This window comes from Jatropha curcas, chromosome 2, assembly GCF_041381405.1.
Source record: "Jatropha curcas cultivar XTBG-Jc1 chromosome 2, XTBG_Jcur_1.0, whole genome shotgun sequence".
Classification (NCBI taxonomy): domain Eukaryota; kingdom Viridiplantae; phylum Streptophyta; class Magnoliopsida; order Malpighiales; family Euphorbiaceae; genus Jatropha; species Jatropha curcas.
In genome coordinates this window covers 29925288-29949571 of record NC_143152.1, presented here as the reverse complement: position 1 = coordinate 29949571, position 24284 = coordinate 29925288, and the positions used below count along the sequence as shown (strand labels likewise).

At 34.7% G+C, this 24284-nt stretch overlaps 4 protein-coding genes and 2 long non-coding RNA genes across 7 annotated transcripts; 3 read left to right on the top strand and 3 right to left on the bottom strand.

Moving 5' to 3' along the window:
- The first annotated feature begins 1026 nt into the window (after nucleotides 1–1026).
- On the top strand, nucleotides 1027–4024 carry LOC105632569 (DnaJ/Hsp40 cysteine-rich domain superfamily protein). The gene is made up of 3 exons (XM_012214980.4): nucleotides 1027–1416; nucleotides 1990–2251; nucleotides 3757–4024. Exons 1-3 carry the CDS (start codon nucleotides 1234–1236, stop codon nucleotides 3813–3815), a joined length of 504 nt encoding a protein of 167 aa, XP_012070370.1. The 5' UTR covers nucleotides 1027–1233; the 3' UTR covers nucleotides 3816–4024.
- Nucleotides 4025–4338: 314 nt separating this feature from the next.
- LOC105632568 (uncharacterized) lies at nucleotides 4339–6601 on the bottom strand. 2 transcript variants are annotated; one of them, XM_037636631.2, is made up of 3 exons: nucleotides 6208–6601; nucleotides 4753–5898; nucleotides 4339–4672 (listed from the first exon to the last, which is right to left on the bottom strand). In XM_037636631.2, exons 1-3 carry the CDS (start codon nucleotides 6307–6309, stop codon nucleotides 4523–4525), a joined length of 1398 nt encoding a protein of 465 aa, XP_037492559.1. In that variant the 5' UTR covers nucleotides 6310–6601; the 3' UTR covers nucleotides 4339–4522. The 2 variants fall into 2 exon arrangements, with proteins under 2 accessions (XP_037492559.1, XP_012070369.1); XM_012214979.4 differs by having other exon boundaries at nucleotides 4339–4657; nucleotides 6208–6588.
- A 2691-nt stretch (nucleotides 6602–9292) lies between these two features.
- Nucleotides 9293–12980, top strand: UNE7 (Core-2/I-branching beta-1,6-N-acetylglucosaminyltransferase family protein). Its single transcript, XM_012214977.4, has 4 exons — nucleotides 9293–10128; nucleotides 10299–10374; nucleotides 10489–10604; nucleotides 12239–12980. The coding sequence occupies exons 1-4, from the start codon at nucleotides 9642–9644 to the stop codon at nucleotides 12754–12756; spliced, it is 1197 nt and encodes a 398-aa protein (XP_012070367.1). The 5' UTR covers nucleotides 9293–9641; the 3' UTR covers nucleotides 12757–12980.
- Nucleotides 12981–14310: 1330 nt separating this feature from the next.
- LOC105632566 (C2 calcium/lipid-binding plant phosphoribosyltransferase family protein) lies at nucleotides 14311–17570 on the bottom strand. Its single transcript, XM_012214975.3, has one exon. The coding sequence runs from the start codon at nucleotides 17447–17449 to the stop codon at nucleotides 14423–14425; it is 3027 nt and encodes a 1008-aa protein (XP_012070365.1). The 5' UTR covers nucleotides 17450–17570; the 3' UTR covers nucleotides 14311–14422.
- An 862-nt stretch (nucleotides 17571–18432) lies between these two features.
- LOC119369818 (uncharacterized) lies at nucleotides 18433–21560 on the top strand. The gene is made up of 3 exons (XR_005177373.2): nucleotides 18433–18584; nucleotides 18830–18924; nucleotides 21349–21560. It is a non-coding gene; the product is annotated as an uncharacterized LOC119369818 (long non-coding RNA).
- A 1088-nt stretch (nucleotides 21561–22648) lies between these two features.
- LOC149498585 (uncharacterized) lies at nucleotides 22649–24038 on the bottom strand. Its single transcript, XR_016319726.1, has 2 exons — nucleotides 23902–24038; nucleotides 22649–22900 (listed from the first exon to the last, which is right to left on the bottom strand). It is a non-coding gene; the product is annotated as an uncharacterized LOC149498585 (long non-coding RNA).
- Between the last annotated feature and the right edge of the window lie 246 nt (nucleotides 24039–24284).

Here is a 24284-nt window from a genome sequence, read left to right as displayed (position 1 = left end):
TCAATAACTAGTTTGTACCTAATAACTATATTATAGGTGCTCTGTAATTTTTTTAATTAACCGCTGCTTGATATTAGCTGCTGATTCTATTAATTATATTTTTTTTGAATCTTTTTATATCAGATAATAGTTAATTTGTATTTATATTATATTTATATTTTATTAACATCATAAAAATTAATTATTAATATTTTTTATAATTATTTTATTTAAAATTATTTTTAAAATAATAATTTCTTATAAATACTGTTTTAAAATTTTAACCGTCAGCTAGAAATATCGAATCATCAGCAATCACTGTTAACTGTAAACTACTGCAACTACTAAATGAAAGCCGCATTCAATTATTAAGCCTAATGTATTTGGTAAAGACTGAGATTTGAATGCACATGTGAATATACAGCAGCTGAGTCATCATAAGCAATAATTCAGTCCTTTGGCATAGTTTTATCCACATGTATTGGATAAGTGAAGAATTGTACTTGGAAAGCTTATTTAATATGTATTTAAACACCTAAAAATCTAAAATTAAAAAATTTATTTAAATTTAAATTTATTTATAGTTTTATCCGGTCAACTAAATAGTCTATTTTCAATTAGTCAATGCGTACGAGACACAATTTAAAAAAAAATAATACAGTGGTTTGATTTTCTCTTAACTCAAATAAATTATTCATTTTCATTTACTTACCAAATTAATGAATTTTTTCCAATCAAAAAATTATTCAATTGTTCATTGTGTTAAATATACCTATTAAACCGATCGAAAATCTCAATTTTGGTTATGGAAATATGGAGCAAATTGAGCATCATTAAAGAGAGAGAACCACTTTTTAGCTTAATGAGCCCTAAGGCCCAAATATGGAATATGAATAATTTCATCAACGATTACAAGCAAATACGGCCCAGAAATATGGGCTTTATTTATTTATTTTTTACGTTATTGAAATTGGGTTAGAATTCAACCGACCCGTATTTGAAAACGAAAAATGGAGTCACCGTTGCCTTAATTTTTGACTTCTAGTTCTCTGCATCGGAAACTACGAAACGTACAAAACAAAGCTTAAAATCTTAAATAAAATCCACCTCTTCAAAGTTGTAATCTAACTCTCTCGCCAACATCCATTTCCTTTGTTCACTAAATTGTCGATTCTGTTTCGCGGGTTTTGAAGAATTTGGAGGAATTTAAGTAATAATAGGTCTGAATTGTGTTTGTGAATTTCTTTTGTAGTTATGGATTCTACAATGAGAATTGGGTCTTCTATTGTTTTACCCATTTCTTCTTCTTCGCTAAAACTTAATCAACACAAGGAAAGCAAATTTAGTTATGGGCTTCGGTTCAGTGGAAGCTGGTCCATTAGGAAAATCTGTGCCATTACTCCTAACGGCTCTGTTTCTCCATCTGCTTCTCACGAGGTCAGTCTTTTTTATTTTTTTCCCTTTTATGATTTTTACTTTTAAAATTTCCTTGTACACTGTGTCCTGCTGAAGAGAATCGTCATCTGCGCAGTCAACTGTTGGATATTTAATTTTAATGAATCAAACCTGTGGTTATGTATAGTTTGTTTCAAATATAGGTTCCTGTTATTTGGCAATGATCATTGCTTATAGTTATTGATTTTCTTATCATATTTTGCATTTGCTTTTAAATACCATGATTGTGAATATACATTATGTTTTTATTTTGTTAGTGCATCATGATGTTTCATGCATGCTTAATTCTATTAAAAAAAATGTCTTTGCTCTACTCTCTTGTTTAAAGCCATCGAAGAGGCTATCTCTAATTACCCATATCGCTCAATATTAAATAGGAGTAACCAGTATGTAATCCTATGTGCACATTAGATTGGAAGAAGTATAGCGAAGTCAAATGGGGTTTCAATCGTGGGTTTTTCTTCTTCTTTTGTGTGGATGAGCTCTATGTATGCTAGTTTTATTATCTTTTGTGAGAGTAAAATCCCTTAATGAGGAGTTATTTCAATGTTTCAGGAAGAATCGAGGGCAGCGGGAGATGCACACAGGCAAAGAAGCAGCCTTGAATCTCTTTTTTGTTATGACAAGCTTATACCAGAAGAGAGAATTGAGAAGCCAATTGGTGTATCTATTGCTGAAAAAATAATTGGAAATAATCCTCGATGCACTGATTGTCAAGCCAAAGGTGCAGTGCTTTGCACCACTTGCTCTGGTTCAGGCTTATATGTTGATTCCATACTGGAGAGCCAGGGTATCATTGTCAAAGTCCGTTGCCTAGGTAGTGTTTCTTTCTCTTCAAATCGTGTATGCTAAAATATGAATTTGCTTGTTGCCCATTTTGAGTTCATTATATTCCTATATCCTAGCTTGACTCCTGCCTTATATTATTACCATCTATGTTCTGCATCAAAATTATGAACCTTATGATGTTTTAAGTGAAATGAAATGTATATGGATGTGACATTTTCAAATGAGTTCATTGCTGCGAGCAATTCCTGTCATTTACTTTTTGGAATTACTGCCTTTTTTTAAAGGCATGCCCGTGAATGATATGTAATGACTCTTCCTGCCCCAGCTCTCTGTTTCTTTTTCTTATTTTATTGAAAACTATGTTCTTTTCTTTTTCCTGTAAAAAGAGGATATTTATTTGTTAGGTTTATTATGGATGATTGGATTCCTTTAGGCTATTTCTAATGTGCACTGATTTTCATTCTATATGGTAAAAACTTTTTTCAACACAATGATTCTAGCCATTCTTTGCTGTCTCTTCATTCTGATCAGCAAATTCCTCCATGACATAGGATTATTACAATAACAATAACAACTAAGCCTTAGTTCAAACTAGTTGAGATCGGCTATATGAATCCTTTGGTCTAGTATCCACTATGACATAACGTGACTGTTTGAGAAATTCTCCTTTTATATGCTAATGCAATTAGAACATAAATAATCAGAAGCTGTTCTCCTATTAAGATACTCAGCTAGAGTTGTATTCAAGTCTGTCATGATTGGATTATATTAGAATTGGTGATGTATTGCATGATTGATTAAACTAGACTATAACCTTTCAATATATGGTCTATTCAAGTACATAATTTTCAATGTTGACCATGTTGTGGATAAGAGTCTTATAAGTATAGCAATACTTGGCCTCACTTTTCTGTTTGTATAATTAGGTTCTTGTGCACTGCCTTGAATAAGCTTTATTGAAAGCACACCTGGCCATATTTTAAAGCTGAAAGCTGCAGGGGCTCTAGCAGTTCTCAGTTCAACATTTCTTGAGAACTGTTGAATCTTGGTCACAAATGGATGACTTGGCTTTTCAGCTTTAGTTAGTATTTCGTCATATTATGATGATAATTGAGGTTTGCAGTATTCCATTTACTGTGAAATTTTGATTTTCCTATATATTTATTGTCTGGGATAAACTTCTTGGTTTTAGGAATAAATAGTAGTCTTGGTAGGAAATAAATATTAAATGGCAAAAACTGCAGACTAAAACTTTTGTTTTATTCATTTGCATTTTTTGTTGAATATAGTATGATGTTTTAAAAATGGAGATTGGGTCAAACACAATGAGATTTCCCCTTCATTGGATGTTGGAGAATATCCATGTTTACGTGGCAAATTTTGAATCCTGATATTTTTCTACTATGTATGGAATTCTATGAATGATTGCTGCTTAGGGCAAAAAGTTTTGTGTCACCTGATTATCAGTCATCTTAATTTACTTACTGTCTTGAAACTTTTAACAATTATTATGTGACATTTGCTATTTTGCAGGTTGTGGAGGAACAGGTAACATTATGTGTTCAGAATGTGGTGGGCGTGGTCATCTTTGACACAAATGATCTGGATTGGTTTGCTCTTCTACCTTGGATTTCGTTGTAGAGCCTGTTTCTGTAACGTTTACATGTTAAATGTCACATTTGTTATCATTATGTAGTCCGGAGATATTGCCTGAGTTCATCTTTGGTAATGTCAACAAATTCCATGTGTTTAACTCAATTCGTTTCTCAATGGTAGTTATATCAATAATTCATGAGTTTTATTGGTTGCATTTTCCTTCTGTTTGTTTATTTGGAACATTGAAATGTGGTGGCTGCACCAGTTCTTGCCAGTTTTCCTTCTGCGTATTTTAAAAATTGTGGTTGATAAGTGATAAACGAAGTTTAAAATCAAATCATGGTTACACCAAAAATCAAATTACTTAAAAACCATTTTTATATAATCCTTTGTTTCTTTATATCTGGTGGTTTTCTGGTGTGTTTGACCTTAGTCGTTTATTGAAATTCAATTTACTTGAACATGTATGTGCAAACAGTTTAAGGGCATGTACTTCAAAAATTTTGAGATATTGAATCATGTACAACATCAGTTTGTATCATTCCCAAACCAGTAGTTAAAATCCGACAAATTCACGTATTTCTAACTGTCAGGTATATCTGGTACAAGTTTTTGAATGCGAACTGGAATAGTTGGGTCAACCACGTCTAAGTTTTTAGATATCTGCTGCTAACGACCATGTCTAAGTTGGCTTCCAGGATCTTTAAGCTCCATATCTTTGAAGCTCTTGAATGCGAACTGGAATAGTTGGGTCAAACCTTGGGCCCTGTGGGTTCTCTGCGTAAACTACATAGTAAGCCGAAACACATGCTTGTGGCCATGCCATTGCTACCCTACACTGAGGACCACAAAACTTGACATCAGTCCTGGTCAGTTCCCTGTTTCTTTAGAAAAATGAATTGTTTGTGAGTTTTTAAGTATATGAGCTCTTACCATGAAATAGCCTATCAAGAAGGCATAGATTGACACTTCTGTTGCATAGCTCTTATGAACTGTTAATGTCCATATTCCTCCAACCAAAGCACATATTGCACCTCCTGCTATCCCAGATAGGAAACAGAATGACCCAGTAAGGTCTGAATCAATTAGCGGTTCCAGCCCTGCCCTCCTGAACAACTCCCATGTGTCCATGGATGCCTGCACAAACCCCTTGTTATAAACTCCTACGTGCACAAAACCCCACCTATTTCCATAGTTCACCAGTGTAGAAGCTAAAGCAGAATAGCAGTTAGCGCAGGAGAACAAGAATTCATCTGTACCCCCCGCAACCAGACTAATTGCTCGTGCAGAGCCCCGGATTACAGTAAGAATCGGTACAATGGCAGAACCGATGAGTATATTCCCCATAAGGTGTTTGATTGTGTCTCTTAAAGCTACTTTTGTGTCCATATCTGCTTCACGTGCCAATTGTATGTACTTGATGTGTGCAACTGTAACCTGCAATGTGTTTTTCATCACTTGCATACACCATATCAGGCTTAACAAGATCACCAATATGAACAAGGTGTCTATTTCAGTTCCAGTAATAGTGGCACCGCCTATACCAGACACCAAGAAGCCAGAATAAACTATGCCTATGACAAGAGAGAGAATAACCAATGCAGTAGTTTTAGCAGGAGGAAAAGCTGTGGAAACTGAGAGAATCTTGATTGCATAATTAAACCTGAGATTCACCCAACAGGCATAAAGGGATTGAATGATGGAAAAAACAACTGCAACTGAACCCATTGCAAGACTTGCAGCAGAGCCAATTAACACAAGCAGTATCCCAACTGCACATGTCAACAAGGGGCTAATCCAAAATGCAGCTTTTATAGCTCTTGAAGGATAGCGGAGGGTGATCCATTGCCAAGTGAAAGCTACAATTGCACTGCAGGCTGTTGCTGTCAGGAGTGGTGGATACCACTTCTTGGGGTGGAAGTGATGTCTATGTGCAGAGAGCAGGCCACGGACGGTGAGGAAGATTACTAGGATGGCAGTTAGGATTATGTGCAAGAAGAAAAGGACTCGGAAGAGCCTCTGAACGAATTGCCGTGCCGCCACTGTTGCTGTCTCAATGTGAGCGTTTGACTCTTGAGCCTGCAAGAAAAAGAACAGTTAAGATTTATACTGGAGTAAACTCTGAGTAGATGCTATATGAAATTACTGAAAGAGGAATAAGGGAAAAAGATCAAGAAGAACATTTAAGAATCAAGAAAAGAACTGTTACCTAGATAAGAAAGATTTTATTGAAGAGGAAAAAAAGATCAAGTTAAAGAACAAGAAATGAGTTAGAGAATTGCATAGATTCTTGATGAAAAGGAAGAAAAATAAAAAGCAAAAGCAAAAAAAATAAAATAAGGTTTGTGAAGAGTTAGAGAGAGAGAGAGAGAGAGAGAGAGAGAGAACCTTGACCGGGTTTGTAGATGGAAGTCTATCTTCTCGAACTTGAATTAGGAAGTTCTGCATATTAATACCTGTAGTAATGCTGAATTCTCTATTTCTTTCCATAGCTACCTTTAAATTTCTTAGTACTCTTTATTTCTTTAAATCATTTTCTTGGTTTCTTTCACTTTCTTGGCACCCACAATGTATTGACTAATCTCACAAACATACTATTCCATTACAGGAAAAAAGAATTCTCTAATCTCAAGAACTCAAATTATTCATATATACTTGAACAAGTCAAGCTATGGTTATTATACATAATACCAGTCAAAAGTCGTCGTCTTCGATAAAATCTTTAAATATTGCATGAAACAAGCCTAGTCTTGCTCCTTCACATGTCTTTGAAGTTTCCAACTATTTTATTTCATTTGATCACGTATTTGCTTGTGTGTGGGATTTGGTTTTGTTGATGTGGGCTGATGACGTGGCAGGCAGAGGAGGTAGGGACAGTTCAGGTCAGCCATGGTGACTTGTGGAAGAGGGTCTTCTCTCTGTGTTAGTCCTAGACCTCGTGATTTAGTTGAGCTTTTTTTTATTTTTTCCATGGTCTTTATTTAATATTTATCTTTTTCAATTAAAGAAAGTAAAAAAAAAAAAAAAAAAAAAAAGGAAAAGGGAACCAACCATTCCTTTTTTTTTTAAAAAAAATTACAGAGAGGTGTTTTGTTAGGTTCAACTACTAACTAATTTTTGTTCTTTTGTTAATGTTACTCTTAGAGTCTTATCCTTTGATGGAAAGTTCTAAAAGAAGAGTAAAAATTTCTTTCTTTCTACTTCTTGCAAGAAATATTGTGTATTTGGATCCAAAACCTGCAATTTGTGCAGTTTAAAATATAAAATTACAAATAGAATTGATTTTTAAAATTTTTATATTTTTTCAAATCAAATCAAATTTTTAATTATTAAAATCATAAATTCAATCAATTTGAATTGATTTGGACTGTTTAAGCTGTTTATGGCAGTTGATGAAGAACCCAACGTGTGAGCAAGACATAAGGAGGACTCGTTTTAGGTGAAATGGATTAGGGGGAAAAAAGAAAACAGCTCCAATAATTATAGTTTCATTCCATTGTTATTTGCCAAGTGTTTATGTTTACTTTTGTTTTATTTATTAATTTTATAATTTTTATTATTAAGGTTTATTGGTACGGTTGCTGGTTTATTGCAGTCCAAATCTCACCCAACCAAATTTTTTAAACCACCAAATCTAATCCCACTCTCAGTTTGTGTTTCTACATATACAATTTCAATTTTTTTTATATTATAAAAGAGGCACTTGAAATATAAAGCTAATAAAATTGATTTTTTGGTCAATAGTTAAAGTAATTACAATCAGGTTATTCAAGATATAGAAGAAAAAAATAATAAAACTAACTATTTTCAATTTTTATATTTCATATTTTTATTGGTTTTAAATATTTTCATCATACGATACGATGAAAATAAAAAAAAATGTCACGCTCAACTTCAACCAACAAAGAAATTGCTCACTTTATATTCAATTTCATCCCACTGGATTGGCAAGACCCGGGAACTTTCCAAGAAGTCACCTAAGAGTTCTTCCACTCTTTAATCCATTCAACCAAAAGACCCATTTAATGATTGGTTTTACATTTTCAATATATGATCCGATTCATTTGTATGTCCCGTATTTCACTACCGATAGTTAGTTTGTCATTATATAGCTAGTCAGGAGTTTTGCTCTACGTATTCTTTTAAAATCACTTTGCCGGGTCGGAATGTCACTAAAAATGTCTTACTATTTTTCATCGGCAATTCGATAAATTGATTATAAATTCAAAATTTATGCCCTATATTAATTTTAAAAATAATTTTTAATCGGATTCACTATTTCATAAAAATTTCGAAGTCAAATTTAGCATTTATCATTTGTGATAAGTATTTTTCATGAATATATAACCTAAAATGGTAGGTAGGGAAAAGAAAAGAGATATGATATGTTTTTCCGTAAGTGTGTGATTATGAAATATTAAATTACAAGAAAGCAAACCCCACCTACTTGCAATTTTAGGATTTTGCATTCATTAGTTCTTTTTTTAGCATCAGCTGCCTGAATTGTTAAACTACAATTTCCAATTACTTTGATCATTGAAATTATTTGGGAGATTTGATACAAAATCCTTTAAATTAAAAATACTAGCAAGTTGATCCAGTGGGATGAGACTTCAGATCATTTAAATAATATTCAAAGTTCAAATCCTGGCATTGTGAATAGAGAAAAACTGATTTGGAAAGATCACTCTCATAATAGACTTCTGCAGAACTCGAATCTGAATTAATTGGCTATGCTGGATGCCGAGTTTTTTAACAAAAAAAATTATCAATCTAATACAAATAAAAAAAATAAAATTATTTCTAACAGTGGGTTGAACCATACTGGGCCTTGAGGGACTACAAAATCGGCCCATCCCCTTCACAATCAACACGAGTAAACTGGAGCACTGGACCATCTCTACACTCCATCAAACCCTCTCATTATATTTATGTTAACATTTACTTTAAATTTATTATTATTTTAAAATCATCTGAACATGATTTATTGTCTACTTTGGGACTTCATATTCTTAAAACTCCAATAGATAGGCTCCCATATTGACTGTATCATGATGTTATTAATATAGTTCATTCTAAAAAGAGTAGTAATTAGTTCTTTATATTTTTTTTTTTATATAAAAAAATCGATAATTTTAATTTAAGATTTGACAATGATTTGAAACTCGATTATAAAATTATCAAACTTTTCATCATATTTTATGTTATATGTTGTAAAAATGATCACACCTTAACTCTTAATATTTGAAATATAATTAGACTTTACTTCATTAGAATCTTTTGTCTTAAAACTGAAAATTCTAACATTGAAAGAAATAGAAAATTAAATATATACTAAAACAAATCTAAAAAAAAAAAAAAGCCATTAAATATATTTTTTTTAATTGAAAGAGCCATTTGGTAACGCCCGACTGAATTGAAACACATATCAATTTTCAACTAGTTCCCAATTCTCTTTCAACTGGGAATTGAAGTCCCATAAATTTGGTAACTTTGCTTTTGCACATTTCAAGCTAACCCCAGAGTCTCCATAACACCAACTAATATGGTGACAATTGCAGGCCTTCCGTTCGAAGTAAGGAACCTTGTCCAAAACTAGAAGTTCTATTCCATCCCACTCCACAAAACTGCTTTTTTTTTCTTTTTTCTTTTTCTTTTTGTTTTTAATTTCTTTTATCATTCTCCACCGCTGTCCTCGTCTTTAATAAGTCCCTCCACCGTTAACAGCTTAAAACTACCTTTCTCCTCTTAAAAACCCAACTGCCTCTTCTCTAAAAATCTTACCTTTGAACTTTCTTAGTTTCTTCTCGCTAACTCATGAAATGGGTGTCAAAACTTTCACCATTTTCTTCATGGTAATCTCAGTTCTTCTGTTTTTCCTTTACATTCCAATAAAACTAACAGTACCCATTACGAGATTTACTCCAGTAATCAACTTAAACATGCTCAAAGACCAAAAACCTTATCCAGCAACCTTTGCTTACTTAATATCAGCATCTAAAGGTGATGCAGGGAGGCTAATGAGGCTTTTGAAGGTACTTTACCATCCAGGGAATTATTATTTGATTCATGCGGATGCTGATGCACCAGAAGTGGAACATAAAGCAATATTCGATTTTGTGTCCAATAATCCAGTTTTTGATCTTGTGGGGAATGTTTGGATTGTGGGGAAATCAAATATAGTTACTTATAGAGGCCCTACTATGCTTGCTACCACTCTTCATGCCATGGCAATTTTGTTGAGGACTTGCAAATGGGACTGGTTCATTAATCTCAGTGCCTCTGACTATCCCTTGGTGACCCAAGATGGTATGGTGAGTGCCTTTTTTATTATTATTATTATTATTATTATTATTTTAATATTAGCATTAGCATGTATTCTATTTTTTTTGCCCAAATATTTTTTCTTCCTTTTTTTCTGTATATTTATTTTTTTCGAATCTCCCATAATGTGATTTAGTGACCCAACTTGTTTTCAGATCTAATTGATGCCTTTTCCGGCATACCTAAAGATCTCAACTTTATACAGCATAGCAGTCATTTGGGATGGAAACTGTAAGTTCTTTTTCTCTTTTCCTGAATATCTTTTTTGGGTTATAAATCTTATTGTTTTTATGTATAGAGAACGACATTTTAACAATTGAAGAAATTTTATGTATTTTTATTCAGGAATAAGAGAGCTAAGCCAATTATAATAGATCCAGGGCTTTACAGGCTCAACAAATCAGAGATATGGTGGGCTATTAAACAGAGGAGTCTCCCAACTGCTTTCAAGCTCTATACAGGTTTTTCCCCAATCTTTTACTTCTTTCCAGCAGGACCATGCTTTTGGTAGTATTTTGGCGTCCACTCCCTTCAATACGTCAATACGCTATAGACTCCATAAATGGGATTGTTTTATTTATTTGGAATAGAAAATTACAAACAAATTCAGAGCCTGTACTTATCACTAGCATGTGAAATCTCTGAGTGCAGGGACAGTATGCACCTGGTACTCAGCTTAAAGTTCTAAAATTTAATAATTAAATTTTATGGGTTTTTCATTTGGGCCCCCCGTGTTTGGATGGATGTATGTGAAAACTTTTCCAGGTTTCCAATTTCTAAATTTTATCTTGTATTATCTAGGTTGTCATTATATTAGGCCTTCAGCAGCAGGAATCTTGTGTTGCTCAAAATCTGAGGGCTGGGTAGATCAAATCATGTCTTTTTATTTAAATGGGTAAGAAAATAGTATAATAAAAACAGAACCTCCCTTTTCTTTTCATTTGAGTAGAGGTCCAAGTTTGCATAATCTAGCCAGCTATCAAAATTTCATTTTAATCAACATTCCTCTCATTTTAAGTCATGCTTGCTTGTTTGCTTCCACTGATAGTTGATAAGACCTTGGACCTAATTAATGTTAGCATCAACAAACTACAGTAGTCTTAGAATCAAAGTTAACACTTTAAAGATCAAAATCAACTTGTAGCTAATTGGTTAGGCTGTCTATTTGTTTATCCAAACCTTATTCCTTCGAAGTATGCTTAAAAGTGACATCAATTGGGGGAAGTTATTAGACAATTGGAATCAACTTCCAATTTCAGAATGAAAGAATTTTCAAAATTAAATAATATTGGAATTAACATTGTTCTATCGTTGCTTTGCCCATGCACATTTGCTTATATGCATATTTATAAATGTGGCTGCTAGGTGTAATAATGCTTGTCGCATTAGTAACATCACAATATTCAAAAATAACTCATCTTGAAAATGGAAAAGAGGGTGGGAGTGTAGAAAAGTGTATAAATTGAGAGATTAGATTTGAGTAAGAACAAGCTGGCACATATTTGTTCTATAATGAAAGGTTGATATGTTCTCTATTTCTCTTTCAAACAGCTGTAATTTTTGTGGTTGTCCTATCTTTTCTTTATCTTAGTGTATGGGTCCCATTAGATAAGTTGCTGTTCATGCTAGCTAGGCATTCATGTCATAATACTCTTAATTAGAATATATATACATATATTTGGAATTTCAACCTACCTAACCATATATATGGTTCCATAATTGAAGTAAACAAGAACTCACTATAACCTGAAAATTGCCATGAAATCACAAATAAGAATAATCATATACAGGTTAGATTTCCAGAGAAGTGCTTGATGGGGTCAAGGTGGCAGCTCCATGATCCAGAAAGTGCACATGCCAAAACCCAAGTGATGTTGGGAAATACATGTGCTTTACTGCTCGTACGGATAACTTTTATATTTACAATGATGAATCTCTCAAAATATATAAGATTAAGAAATTTATTATTATTATAGAGACAGTCTTTATGGCTCTTTAATCACTCAACAAGCCAAGTATCTTTAGAATGATTTTAAAAAGCAAGTTTGCAGAAAGAAATTAATATTTATTGCCTTTACTTAAAACAAATGTACAGGATCAGCTTGGACAATACTGTCAAGATCTTTTGCAGAGTACTGCATTGTGGGTTGGGACAACTTGCCGAGAACTCTCCTGCTCTACTACACTAATTTTGTATCCTCGCCAGAAGGCTACTTTCAAACGCTAATATGCAACTCGGAGGAGTATCGAAACACTACAGCTAACCATGACTTGCACTACATCACTTGGGATACACCTCCTAAGCAACATCCAAGATACCTAGGGGTTAAAGATTACAGAAGAATGATCCTGAGCGGCCGTCCATTTGCAAGAAAGTTCAAGAAGAATGACCCAGTTCTTGACAAGATTGATCGTGAGCTTCTAAAGCGAAACAAAGGGGAGTTTACTTATGGTGGCTGGTGTTTGGGCAGTGGAAAGAGGCATAAAGCATGTTCAGGATTACAAAATGAGAAATATGGTGTTTTGAAGCCTGGACCAGGGTCAAGGAGATTGAGGAGTCTGCTCACAAAACTTGTTTCAGAGAAGAATTTCACTAAGAGGCAATGTAGATAAATTTATCTTTGAAAATCATAAAAGTTAAACAATTAAAATGGGTGTGTTGATTACCAGGCTGATTGATCTGATTTAACACGTGTAAAAAGCTATTGTGGGAGATGCTAGGTTCTTATAGTAAAATATTACGAAGTTCGAATCACCAGGATGAATATGGCCCGGTTTCTATATGTGTTCTTCTCCTAAATATAAGATTAAATAAATCATTTAAATTGATCTCCTTACTTGATAAAATTGTATTTGTGGTTGATGCTCCAGAACAGTGTTTCATTAGGTGTTGAATATGGACTAAAATGGTGATGGGTACGTTGATGAACAAACAGAGGTTTTATAGTTTCATAAGTATTTATCATCAAACATAGAAATGGCTTTTACCAATACAACTATCAAACTTATATTTTCCATTATAGTCTATAAGAATATCTATTTGTATCTTTCATTTTCATGCAACTTGATTGTTGCTCAACTCTAGTGATACTAGTGGTGCTTTCTTGTGCTGCAAATATGGCGATGAAGGCTCATAATCTTTGGTGGGTGGATTGAAACCAGGGATTGGGGCCTATTATAACGACATTAAAAGCAGTGGCGGAGACAATGGTAAAGGGGATAGCAAAGGAACTGGGATTACTGCAAATTGTGTCGCTCCCTGGTCGTGTTGCGACAGAGATGTATTTTGCCAGAAGGCTCAGGAGCAAATTCAGAAAACTTAGAGGAATGTCCACTAGGCCGGCTTGGCGAGACCAAGGACATTCCTAGGGAGTGGAGAATCGGAGATTACTCGTATTCCTTTTCCACCGTCTCCTTTCTTTCTTCTTCAGGAGGGAACAATGCGGCTCTTCTGCATGCATTGTCCTTAGAGGATGAACAAAATGGACCCATCATGTCAATGAGGATACAACTGATTGGAACCATCCTGAAAAGAATGAGTTTTTTTTCAAGTTAACGTTTGTAGTTGAAGTACAGGAATCAAGAACTTGTTTATTCAAATGAAAAAGAATTTTCTTTCTTTCTTGGGAGTTTCTTGTTTTTCAATAATGTCTTGCTAGTAGTTGTTCTCGGTTGAATCATACGCAGTTCTTTCCCGTTTAATTTTACTTATCAAGACAGAAATCAGGAATTGTGAAATCAGCAATTTTAGATACTTGCATTGCGTCACCTTTCTTTTTAGTTTTTTTTTTTATTTCTACCAATGGTCCAATGCAAATTGACAGTGAGATCAGTCTTTGATGCCTAACTTTGCTTTTTGCTTCTTGTTAGTCACTAATTTGAATTATATGGTTTCACCAATCTCCATTTACTCCTCGTGTTAGAAAGGAAGGCTACCTCGAGCCTCATATATATGGTCGGTTGGTCACTCGTCTAACGGTCACCTTCCTTAAATCTCCACATCAAGTCCATCCACTCACTTTGCCCCTTAAATGCACATACAAAAACAAGGTCCACTGCCCCATAAACAATATATAACGGTCACTTTTCTCACTTTTATCCATTCCCATTTCCCAGAGAGAGTTATTTTCGTTTTGCCAACTTTTTAAAGCTCAAATCCAAATAAAATTAAAGAACTAAATAATAAAAAATAATATTAATTAATACCCACGTTACAAAAACTAAAAACGGCTACCCGCAGTTCCTTCCACCAAGAAACTGCAACTGTCAAAACCCAAGTTTACAGAATCTGATCTGACAGCGACGGTAGTCGCCGGAAAAAATTCATAGGGACAGACGGCATGTCGTCGCGGAACCTTGGGTGTCGAACGTAATAGAATCCAGACCCTAGCACAAACAACCTAAATGGAATCACGTAAAATACCAGCGAAGCAACAAGGCAAAACACTACGAAAATCCCACTAGCTCTTGGGTCCCTCCAGTTAAACAAAGCCTCTAAACGCTCCCCTTGAGCTGCCAAATCGCCTAAAAGTGTCTGGGCCCTACCTGATAGGGCCCGCAATCTGTCGTATCGAATTTTGACCACATCAACCGGTCTTGTCGTTGGAAATCCATCAAACTCCTCATCAAGCTCGTCTGGACCCACAGCATCCACGTACGAAAGTCTCGGGTCCATACTGTTTGGGACCCTTCGTCGATAGCGAAATCTCAATGCTAAAATCAAGAAGGCGTACATGAATACGGTGGGGAGCAATAGATGTGGACATAACACAACAGCCACAAGCAATACATGAACTAAAACAGTAGTTGGTGGGTGTACCCACGTGCGGATCCCATCTAACCAACGTGCCAAAGTAGCCGCACGTGTGAGACAACCCACAACTCTAAACCAATTAGCCTTACTTCTCCTCATACTCCACATGTGCGTATCACTATCCAACATAAACTGAACCACTTCTTGACCCAATGGAGGCTCAGATCGGGCTAGCCGACCCGTGACTATCCGCATCGCCGTATGCCGCAATATGTCTTGTTGGGCTGGACCCAATGGCCTCACATAATGCATTCTAGGTAGCATTGGAGTGGTGTACGCTTGGATTAAACTCAGCCACGATGAACATGAAAATCTGACGGCTATCTCAATCTCTCCCATTTTCTTGGCCCCACCAGGAAGCAACACGGTAAGCGAATAAGAGTTTAGGTATACCCGGTTCGTATCGAGTGTTGATAAGCGTATACGTATTTTCCCTACCCTCGCATCTTTTCCTGGTTTTCCTGCTTCGTCTTTCTTGTACCTTCCATTATCGAACACACCAATGGTAAGTACAGTACACGGATCGTATACATCCCATGTGTATTGCTCATTCCACCGTGGATTAAATCGATCAAGGACCGTACGGGTACGAACCCACTTGGGCCCATATTTTGCCACCACATAAGCATCGGTAGTGCCACGTGTGCCGTCTTTAGTTTTAACTGGCAGTAGATTAGTGGCCCCTCGAATCCCAACCTCTAATAACCCAATAGGAGCCTTGGCTAATTGTTTAGCCGAAGCTCGAACATCGCTAGTCACGTGAGCTGCCTCATCTAGCACGTGATAACCACCTTCTAAACATACCTTCACGTGTATTCTCCCTGTGTACGGCCTATTCTCATCGCCAACCATGTTAAACCATCTTGACTTTGCCTCCGTACGATCATCGCTGCGCCGTTCGATGCTTGCCGTGGGTATTTTAGTATGGCCAACCGGTTGAGAATTGGTCACGTCTTCCACTGTCAATGCCAAAAACGGCTCAAACGGCTCAGCCGCCACAAAGACTAAATCCTCATTCCACGTGGGATTAGCCGAGCTGGAGGAACAAGACCCACCAGAAGTCCTACCCGTTTTGAAAATCTGCGCCCCAAGTTGAGCCTTAACATACAGCTCTGGACTCCGAGCCTTAGGTTCGGTTGGCGAAGCTAGCTGCAAATCCTGGGTTTGGATAACCGTTAATCTCAAATACCAAAGCTTCGGTGACAAGTACACCTTGGCTCGGGTCTCGGGTATTAGCCCACCAGAATCCGACTGCCAAGCCTCCTGAAATGCCTCATCTGCCTGAGTTCCGACCCAAACTGCAAGCATGACGTCATTTCCCGGTGACTTCTCAGATTCCAAACTGTACCATTGAGGAGCTAGAGGACTGTCAGGAGGTACTCTTTTTGGAACCTCCTGCAAATCAAACGACACCGTGCCTAGGCAACTCTCTGTTTTCTCCTCGTTCTCTTTCTTCTCTTCTGCCCATACAGAAACCTCCAAAGAAGTTGAATTCAGTCCCTCCTTATCAAAAGCAAAAACGTGGTCCCAGTCTCTGTCACTATGGCTCTTGGTTTTGATACTATGTGTACCGATCGCAAGCTTTGCATATATAGGAGGATTAGATTCAGAGCTTGCTCTTTTGGCCTTTACAACTCGAACATATAAAAATGGCATGCGATCTACCAGATCATAGGCACTGTGGCCGCGATCGCTAGCCAGTGATCGGAGCTCGAGGTCGTTGATTGTGAGATCGGAACTTTTCCCACTATCAACTTTTTTATCCTTTTGCTCCTTTAAACTCTTCTCACTGTGTGCCAACGGTGGATTTTCCACTTCTGGCACTACTGGCGGTGACGCTGGAGAAGCCTCCTCCGATTTTTTTGACTCGTTTTCCTCCGGCGGCGGACTTGGTTTCTCCTCTTCATTTTTAGCTTCCGCAGTGGACTCAGTTTTTGGTTCTTCATTTTTCTCTTCTTCTTTCTTCTCTTCAGCTTTCTCTTCCTTTTTTTCTCCTTCTGCTTTTGCTCCATCCTCAGCTGGCTTCTCCTCCACTGAAGCCGGAGCAACCGTTGCTGGTTTTTGGTCTGGCGCTGCAGCCGGTGGATCCTCATCAATATAATAAACTTTCAAACCGATCTCTCCCTTAATCTGTGAAAATACGCTTCTTTTTTCCAATGGATAGTAAACCAGAGTCTCGGATCCAGCTTTAACAAATCCAGCCCCAGCAATTTTAACTTTACCAAGAAAAGTGCTTCTTTTTCCCGTTTTCTTATCGTTATAGAGATTGATCTCTAAAATCTCCATAGCCATGGACTCTGTATCATGGACCAGAAATTCAAGCTTTTCGTCCCACTCTGGATTCAGATCTCTGAACTTTGTCTTCGTCCTGCGCCGCTGGCCGTCGTAGTCCACGATAGCATAAGCACTGGCTGTGCCTTGACCGTCCTTCGGCATCAGATTCTTGGCGTTACAAACTTCAACAATCAGCTTTCTAGTGCAAGTTTCCGCCATTATTTTTTCAAAATGAGAGATTATTGATGGATTAGACAAAGCTTTAGTTAGAATTGATTGCAGAGAAAAAATAAAAACAGAGAAGAGAGTGAGGCAGTAGACTAGAGACAGAGAAGAGATACCGTTGATTATTTGATATGAAATGGAATAAGAGGGGCAAGGTGGGTTTAAAAGTCGGGCAAAGGAGCGTGGCCACGTCGGACAAGACACGTAAGACAAATAAACGCAGAACACGTGGAAAGAGAGAGATAGGTGATCAGCGTGCCTGGTGCTGATTATTATTATTATTATTACTATTGGGGTTAATGGGGAAGGTGCCTTTTATTTATAGGTTAATTACAGTTTTAAAATTTTTTTTTATTAATTTTATTAATTATTTTTTGTGTTTATTTCACTTTTAATTTATGGGTTTTGAATTTGACAGATGAAATCATGGAGTAACTGTGACCATAAGTAATGATAACTGTGTGAAAAGAGGAAACAGCAATTACGTTTTTACATCAAATTGAAGTTAATGATTGTTTCTTTTCATCTTTTGCTTTTATGATTTTCTTACTGGCTTGCTTTTCACTTTTATTTTTTGTAATTATTTTGGATTAAGCAGGAATTATTCCATTTCCTTATGATTATATCACATTTATTTGGTTAACCTGTAAAATTACTTCTTCTTCTTTTCTTTTTTTCCAATTCTAAAAAAATGCACTTATTAGTCTCTCGGATTTAACTCAATTAAATTATTTAATCCTTTTGTTTAATAATATTTGACTATTTAATTATTTATGCTATTTAATAACATTTTTTAATATAAAATGAGTTACCAAAAAAATAAAAAATAAACATGTGCCATTTTTTAATAATGTAGACTGATTGTTTGTAACAATTACCATATACTAATAATACAAAAAGAATCCATACATAGATCAGAGATTCTCATAAAAGTCAGTTAAGTTGGCATTTAGCAATTTGCTAAACAACATCTTAAAAAAAACAAAAAAAAAAAAAAAAAAGAGAGTGGCCACTTGCAACCCATCTGCAAAAATGAACGTTGCTTTGTTCTTGTGCTCGCAGCTCTTCTTTTATGTCAGATACACAAAAGGCGAGTAAATAACGAAAGCAACATGTTCATGTTCTTACAGTAAGCAAGCTTTCACTCTGTTCTTCTCCTTTTGTTTTCTTTTTTAACAACAATTCAGTCGATTCGATGCAAACATTAATAGAATCCCCATGGATCTGACAGATGCTTGTTTATATAATAATATAGAATCTTGATTGTGGATTGCGACCTGATTATTTTTTTTCTTGTTCTCAATGCTGATACGATCTGATTTAGCTTAATAAATTCTTAATTAAACTAATTGAACAGTGTTAGTGTATCTTTAGATTAAAACGAAGCTCAACAACCAACATGGGAACTTGGTTTGACCCTTCTAAATGGCATCACATTCCATTCGTAGTGGCCAAATGGAACAGTGAAGGTAGTTTTATATCTATCTTTCTCAGCTATTTGCATCTGCTAATAACCAGATTTCATATCAAATTTAGAAAAAATATTTACTTCATAGAGTCTATTTAATAGGTCTCGTTTGTTAGGAAAAGGATATCTAATCCATCGTAAAGCCTTATTTAAAGGCTTATAATTAATGACTAGCCTAGGGAGAGTTCTATTCAGCTCGCAGAATTGTTCATAGATGGTTATAATCTTATGAGGCATAACAATAGGAAAAAGGACCCAGTTGTAAAACCATTCTCGGAACCAGAGGGGAAAGTCCCATTCATCTTTAGCCAAATTAAAGGCTATAAACCAACTAAATTTTTGTTGGCGATTATCATAGCAAAGGGCACCAGACCATGCATCCATTTAGTCAAAATAATTAAAATACCTGGGACGACATTGATGTAATTCTTTAGTCTAGAAAAGATCGGTTCCCCAATCTTCTTGAGTGAATACTCGCTTAATGATAAACTTACTGTATGCCCACTCGCCTTCTCCTCTAACAACAGGAGAAAAGATGACAGAGCCCGTGGCTTCTAGAATTGCTTGATAAAAGAGATAATCTTTAGGCAAATAAGGATGGGTAAAATGATTCTTGGTATAGATTTTTGCAAGTTCATGAGGTGCCATACTACGCTGTTCATGAGTAATTGGCATAAGAAAAATATGATTCAGTGTAATTAATGGCAGATCATCTTCATGAGTTCCTAGGACACTATTTTCATAAGCATCAGATCTTGGTTTGTCTGGATCTTGAGACAAGGACGAAGAAGCTTCAATTCTTCTTTTGGAACTCATCTTTTGGTAATGTTCCTGTAAGAAATTCACGTGTTAGAAAATCCGGGAGAGAATTATTTTCTCCTCTGATAAATTCAATATCGAAATCAAATACTGATAAAATTGCTTGCCATCGGGCAAAGATTTGCTTGGAGGCAATATTTTTTACATCTTTCAGTAGAATTTCTTTTGCACTTTTGCAATCTACTCTAATTAAAAACTTTTGATTGAGTAGATCAGATTCAAATTTCTGAACACAAAGAACTATGGACAAAATTTCTTTTTTGACAGTAGAGTAATTAACTCGAGGTCCTGTCCATATATACCACTAGTAAAACGTACTAGTGTTTCATTATTATTTATTCTTTGTTTAAGAATTCCTCCATAGCCTTTATCAGAAGCATCAATTTCTACAATTTTAAAGGCTTCTGGATGAGGAATTGCTAAGCACGGTAAAGTCTTGACATGTGCTTTAATTCGTTTAACAGTTAGAGTATGTTCATGACTCCATGTTGGCGGATTCTTTTTCAATCGTTCAAATAATGGCTTTGCATCTTGAGCCAGTTCTTTATAAAATTCCGAGACATAATTCAAGCTTCCTAGGAATCTCCGTAATTGAGTTTTATCAGTAATTACATCAGGAAATTTATTGGCAAACTCAATTGCTCTATCTATAGGAAGGATTGTATTATTTTCTATAATGTGTCCAAGAAATCTAATTCTTTTTTTTATGGCTGAGCAAGCAGATTATCTAAGAAGCGAACAGTCAATAGAAGAATGTTCAAGATCATAAGAAAGGGCCTGTAAGGGAGATGAATACTCTGGAATTGACCATGAGAGGTGTGAAGAGTTTTATAAGCAGAATTTAAGCCAGCTAAAAAGTGTTGATTAGTGAAATCAGGGAAAGTTTTATGTTTCAAACCAAACATGTGTTGAAGAAACGTACTAAAGTCTTTAGTACCACCATCTTTGAGTTGATAAGTGTTATATTTCTTTAGCCAGTAGGCTTATGCTAAATCACTGAAATTCATTCGAAACCATTTATCAAATGGTGTAAGATCGTGATCTAAAACCATGATTTTGAATGGTTGGGATTTCACACTTTCTTTTTCATAGCCCATAACAGATGGAGTCGGGCTTTTAATTTCATAAGTGGGTTGAACTATGTTTTCATCAGTTCGGTTTAATCCACTAATGGAATTGGATCTCTGCAATGGTTCATAAGATGATATAGAAGTTCGAGGTGGAATAGAATAGGAAGGTGTTGGGCTAGGGATATCTGAAAACGATTTTCTTGTGCCCAACTTAACAGTTCTATTTCTTGAGAACCGTAAAGCTACAGATTCTTCTTGAATTGGAACAGCTTGTTCCACAGTTTTCACAATATAATCAGATTTAAAAACAAAGTTAGTATTAGATTTATATATCATACTAGAAGAGACTGTAGGTAATTTCCAATTACTTAAAGTAGCATCTAGATTTTCTGCTAAAATAACTTCTCATAAAAGTCAGTTAAATTGGCATTTAGCAATTTGCTAGACAACATCTTAATAAAAAAAAAAAAAAAAAAAAAGTGGCCACTTGCAACCCATCTGCAAAAATGAACGTTGCTTTGTTCTTGTGCTCGCAGCTCTTCTTTTATGTCAGATACACAAAAGGCGAATAAATAAAGAAAGCAACATGTTCATGTTCTTACGGTAAGCAAGCTTTCACTCTGTTCTTCTCCTTTTGTTTTCTTTTTTAATAACAATTCAGTCGATTCGATGCAAACATTAATAGAATCCCCATGGATCTGACAGATGCTTCTTTATATAATAATATAGAATCTTGATTGTGGATGGCGACCTGATTATTTTTTTTCTTGTTCTCGATGCTGATACGATCTGATGTAGCTTAATAAATTCTTAATTAAACTAATTGAACAGTGTTAGTGTATGTTTAGATTAAAACGAAGCTCAACAACCAGCATGGGAACTTGGTTTGACCCTTCTAATTTTGTTTCTGCTATTTTTTTTTTTTTATTCCAGAGTGAATTATGTTTATCTAGGATGAAGCAGATCGATTTTTTCTTTTGACACAGCAATTTTTGTATACAAAATTTGCAATTTTTGCATACAATTTGACATAGCCATCACCAAATATGAAGAGTAGATTGTAATTTCTTTGAATTATTATTTTGATGTCAAATTTGATACTTGCACATCCTTTATTATTTATTAAAAATTTTCAATGGTTGATAAAAATAATAGATTTAAAAATTTAATAATATTATAAATTTTTAAATAAATGATATTATTATTTATGAATTTGTGTAATGCGTGCATGGTATGATAAATGAGAGTAATTTTTCACATCATAAAATAAAAAGCAAAGAAAAGCAATTATACATTGAAAAATAAAGAAAAAAAGTAATAAGAGATTATAAATTATTTATAGGAAAATAAAGAATAAATAAATAAAATTATAACAAATGGATCATAAGTTTTACTCATGGTCATTTATACTGCATGATCCCTTATTCTAAAAGGTAAATTACTATTTAGGTTCCCTGATTTTATTTTTTTCCTTTTTATCTATTCATTAAAATTTTTCAATTATAATAATGGGTTAGAAAGTAGGTCACTTTATTTTAATTTTGGATTGAGATTTTTAATTTTACTCAAAAATTCTATATTATTTTTTTAAAACGTAAAAAATTATATATTGTTATTTATTATTATATTATGATTTTAATTTTTATAAATCTATATCTACTTGAGATAAAAGCTTAAAAATCCGATGGAACTATTAAATACTATAATTGTAAATGAATTATTTTAATTTCTTTTAGCAAAATGAATTATTGTATTACCGTTTCATCAAATGTTAATTTTTTATAATTCGCTTTTTTAAATTTTAAATATTAATAAAAATGTTACGTCAAACAACTATGAATAAAATAAGGGAAAATTATTATTTAGTCCCTCAGATTTTACATAATTATCTAACTAATCTCGAGGTTTACGCTAATCTATAACTAGTCCCTCAGGTTTAACTCCGTCTAATTAAAAGGTCATTCCGTCGGAAAAGTTGGTTTTTTGCCGTTAATTGAAGACTAAAATACTAAAACACCCCTTCCTCGCTGACGTGGACCAGTATGACCTTCCTTCCAAGCCAGGGAAACTCTCTCAAGCTGTTGATTACTAAAAAGAATAAGAGTTAATAACAAAGAAGACTGCTTGAAAGTTCCAAAGTAAATAGGACTATGATTCTCAGATTCTAACACAGATACAAATTTGATGAACTATAGCAATAAACTATAACAAAAATTGGGGAAAAATATTATAACAATGAAATTTACTATTTATTGCCAATTCAATATTAGTTTTAACAAACCACAACAACGACAAGCAGAAAAATACATGCATTAAACAGAACACTACAAGCCTATTTATGAATTTAACACAACTAAAAGCCACCAAAACTCATATTAAAGAATAGATATGAAACTGTAAATCAACTATCACCATAAAACTTTGGCGCCCCATTTAAACCAAACAGAATAGGTAAAAGCAGGAAGAAAGAATAATAAAAAGAAACCATAAATGCTAACCACAAAGGTAAAAAGAAAACCGTAGAAATCACTAAGCAAGGAATTCAAGTACGAGTCAACTAACTCAATCAAACTTGCAAGGAAATAAAATCATTGGCTTGTTTGGGAAAACAAAAAGCCACGGTACAAATTCGTGGAAAACAAAAAATATCAGAGAAAAAAACTATTGAGCACATCCAGCATGCGACTTGGGCTTTGAACAAATTCCCACAGAGTATATTATATTAAGAACCAATAAATCAGAAAAAACAAAGAAAGAAAGAAAAAAACAATCACTTAGCAACTGCTGAAGTTCTGAAGCCTAACCCATAGCAATTCAGGTAAAGAAATGAGAAATTGGAAAATTTAAGCGTGTGTATGAAAATAAGAGAAAGATTGCAATAAACAGCTAAGAATCTCCATTATGATTAAAGGAAAATGAGAAAAAAAAAAAGCATAAAAGAGAAGCAGATATACCCGGTGAAGAAAATTTAGGGTAAATGTCGAGAAAGGGAGTGGATCTTAGAAATGGCTGTAGACATCGTTGAAATAGAGAAGAGACGAAATGATGATAATGGAGAATAGAGGACACACCAATACATATTCACATACCTTCCTTCCCATGCTCCATCGGCTACCCTTGAAGAAGACATGTAGGCTGTCGCTTGTTACCTGCAAATGAAATGGAGAGCTTTTGTTTTTTTCCTTTTTTCCTTTCTCTGCGTTTTGTGAGAAAGAAATTTGGTCAAACCTCCTTTATTTTCATGCACAGTTCAGTAAGGGCATTTTTCGTCGTTATAAAATGTCTGCCTCTGTTTTGAACTGATTTTAACGAAAAAAATCAACTTTTCGGACGGAAGGACCTTTTAATTAGACGGAGTTAAACTTGAGAGACTAATTATATATTAGCGTAACTTTAGAATTAATTAGATAATTATGTAAAACATTGAGGAACTAAATAATAATTTTCCCATAAAATAATTAGTGTTTTAATG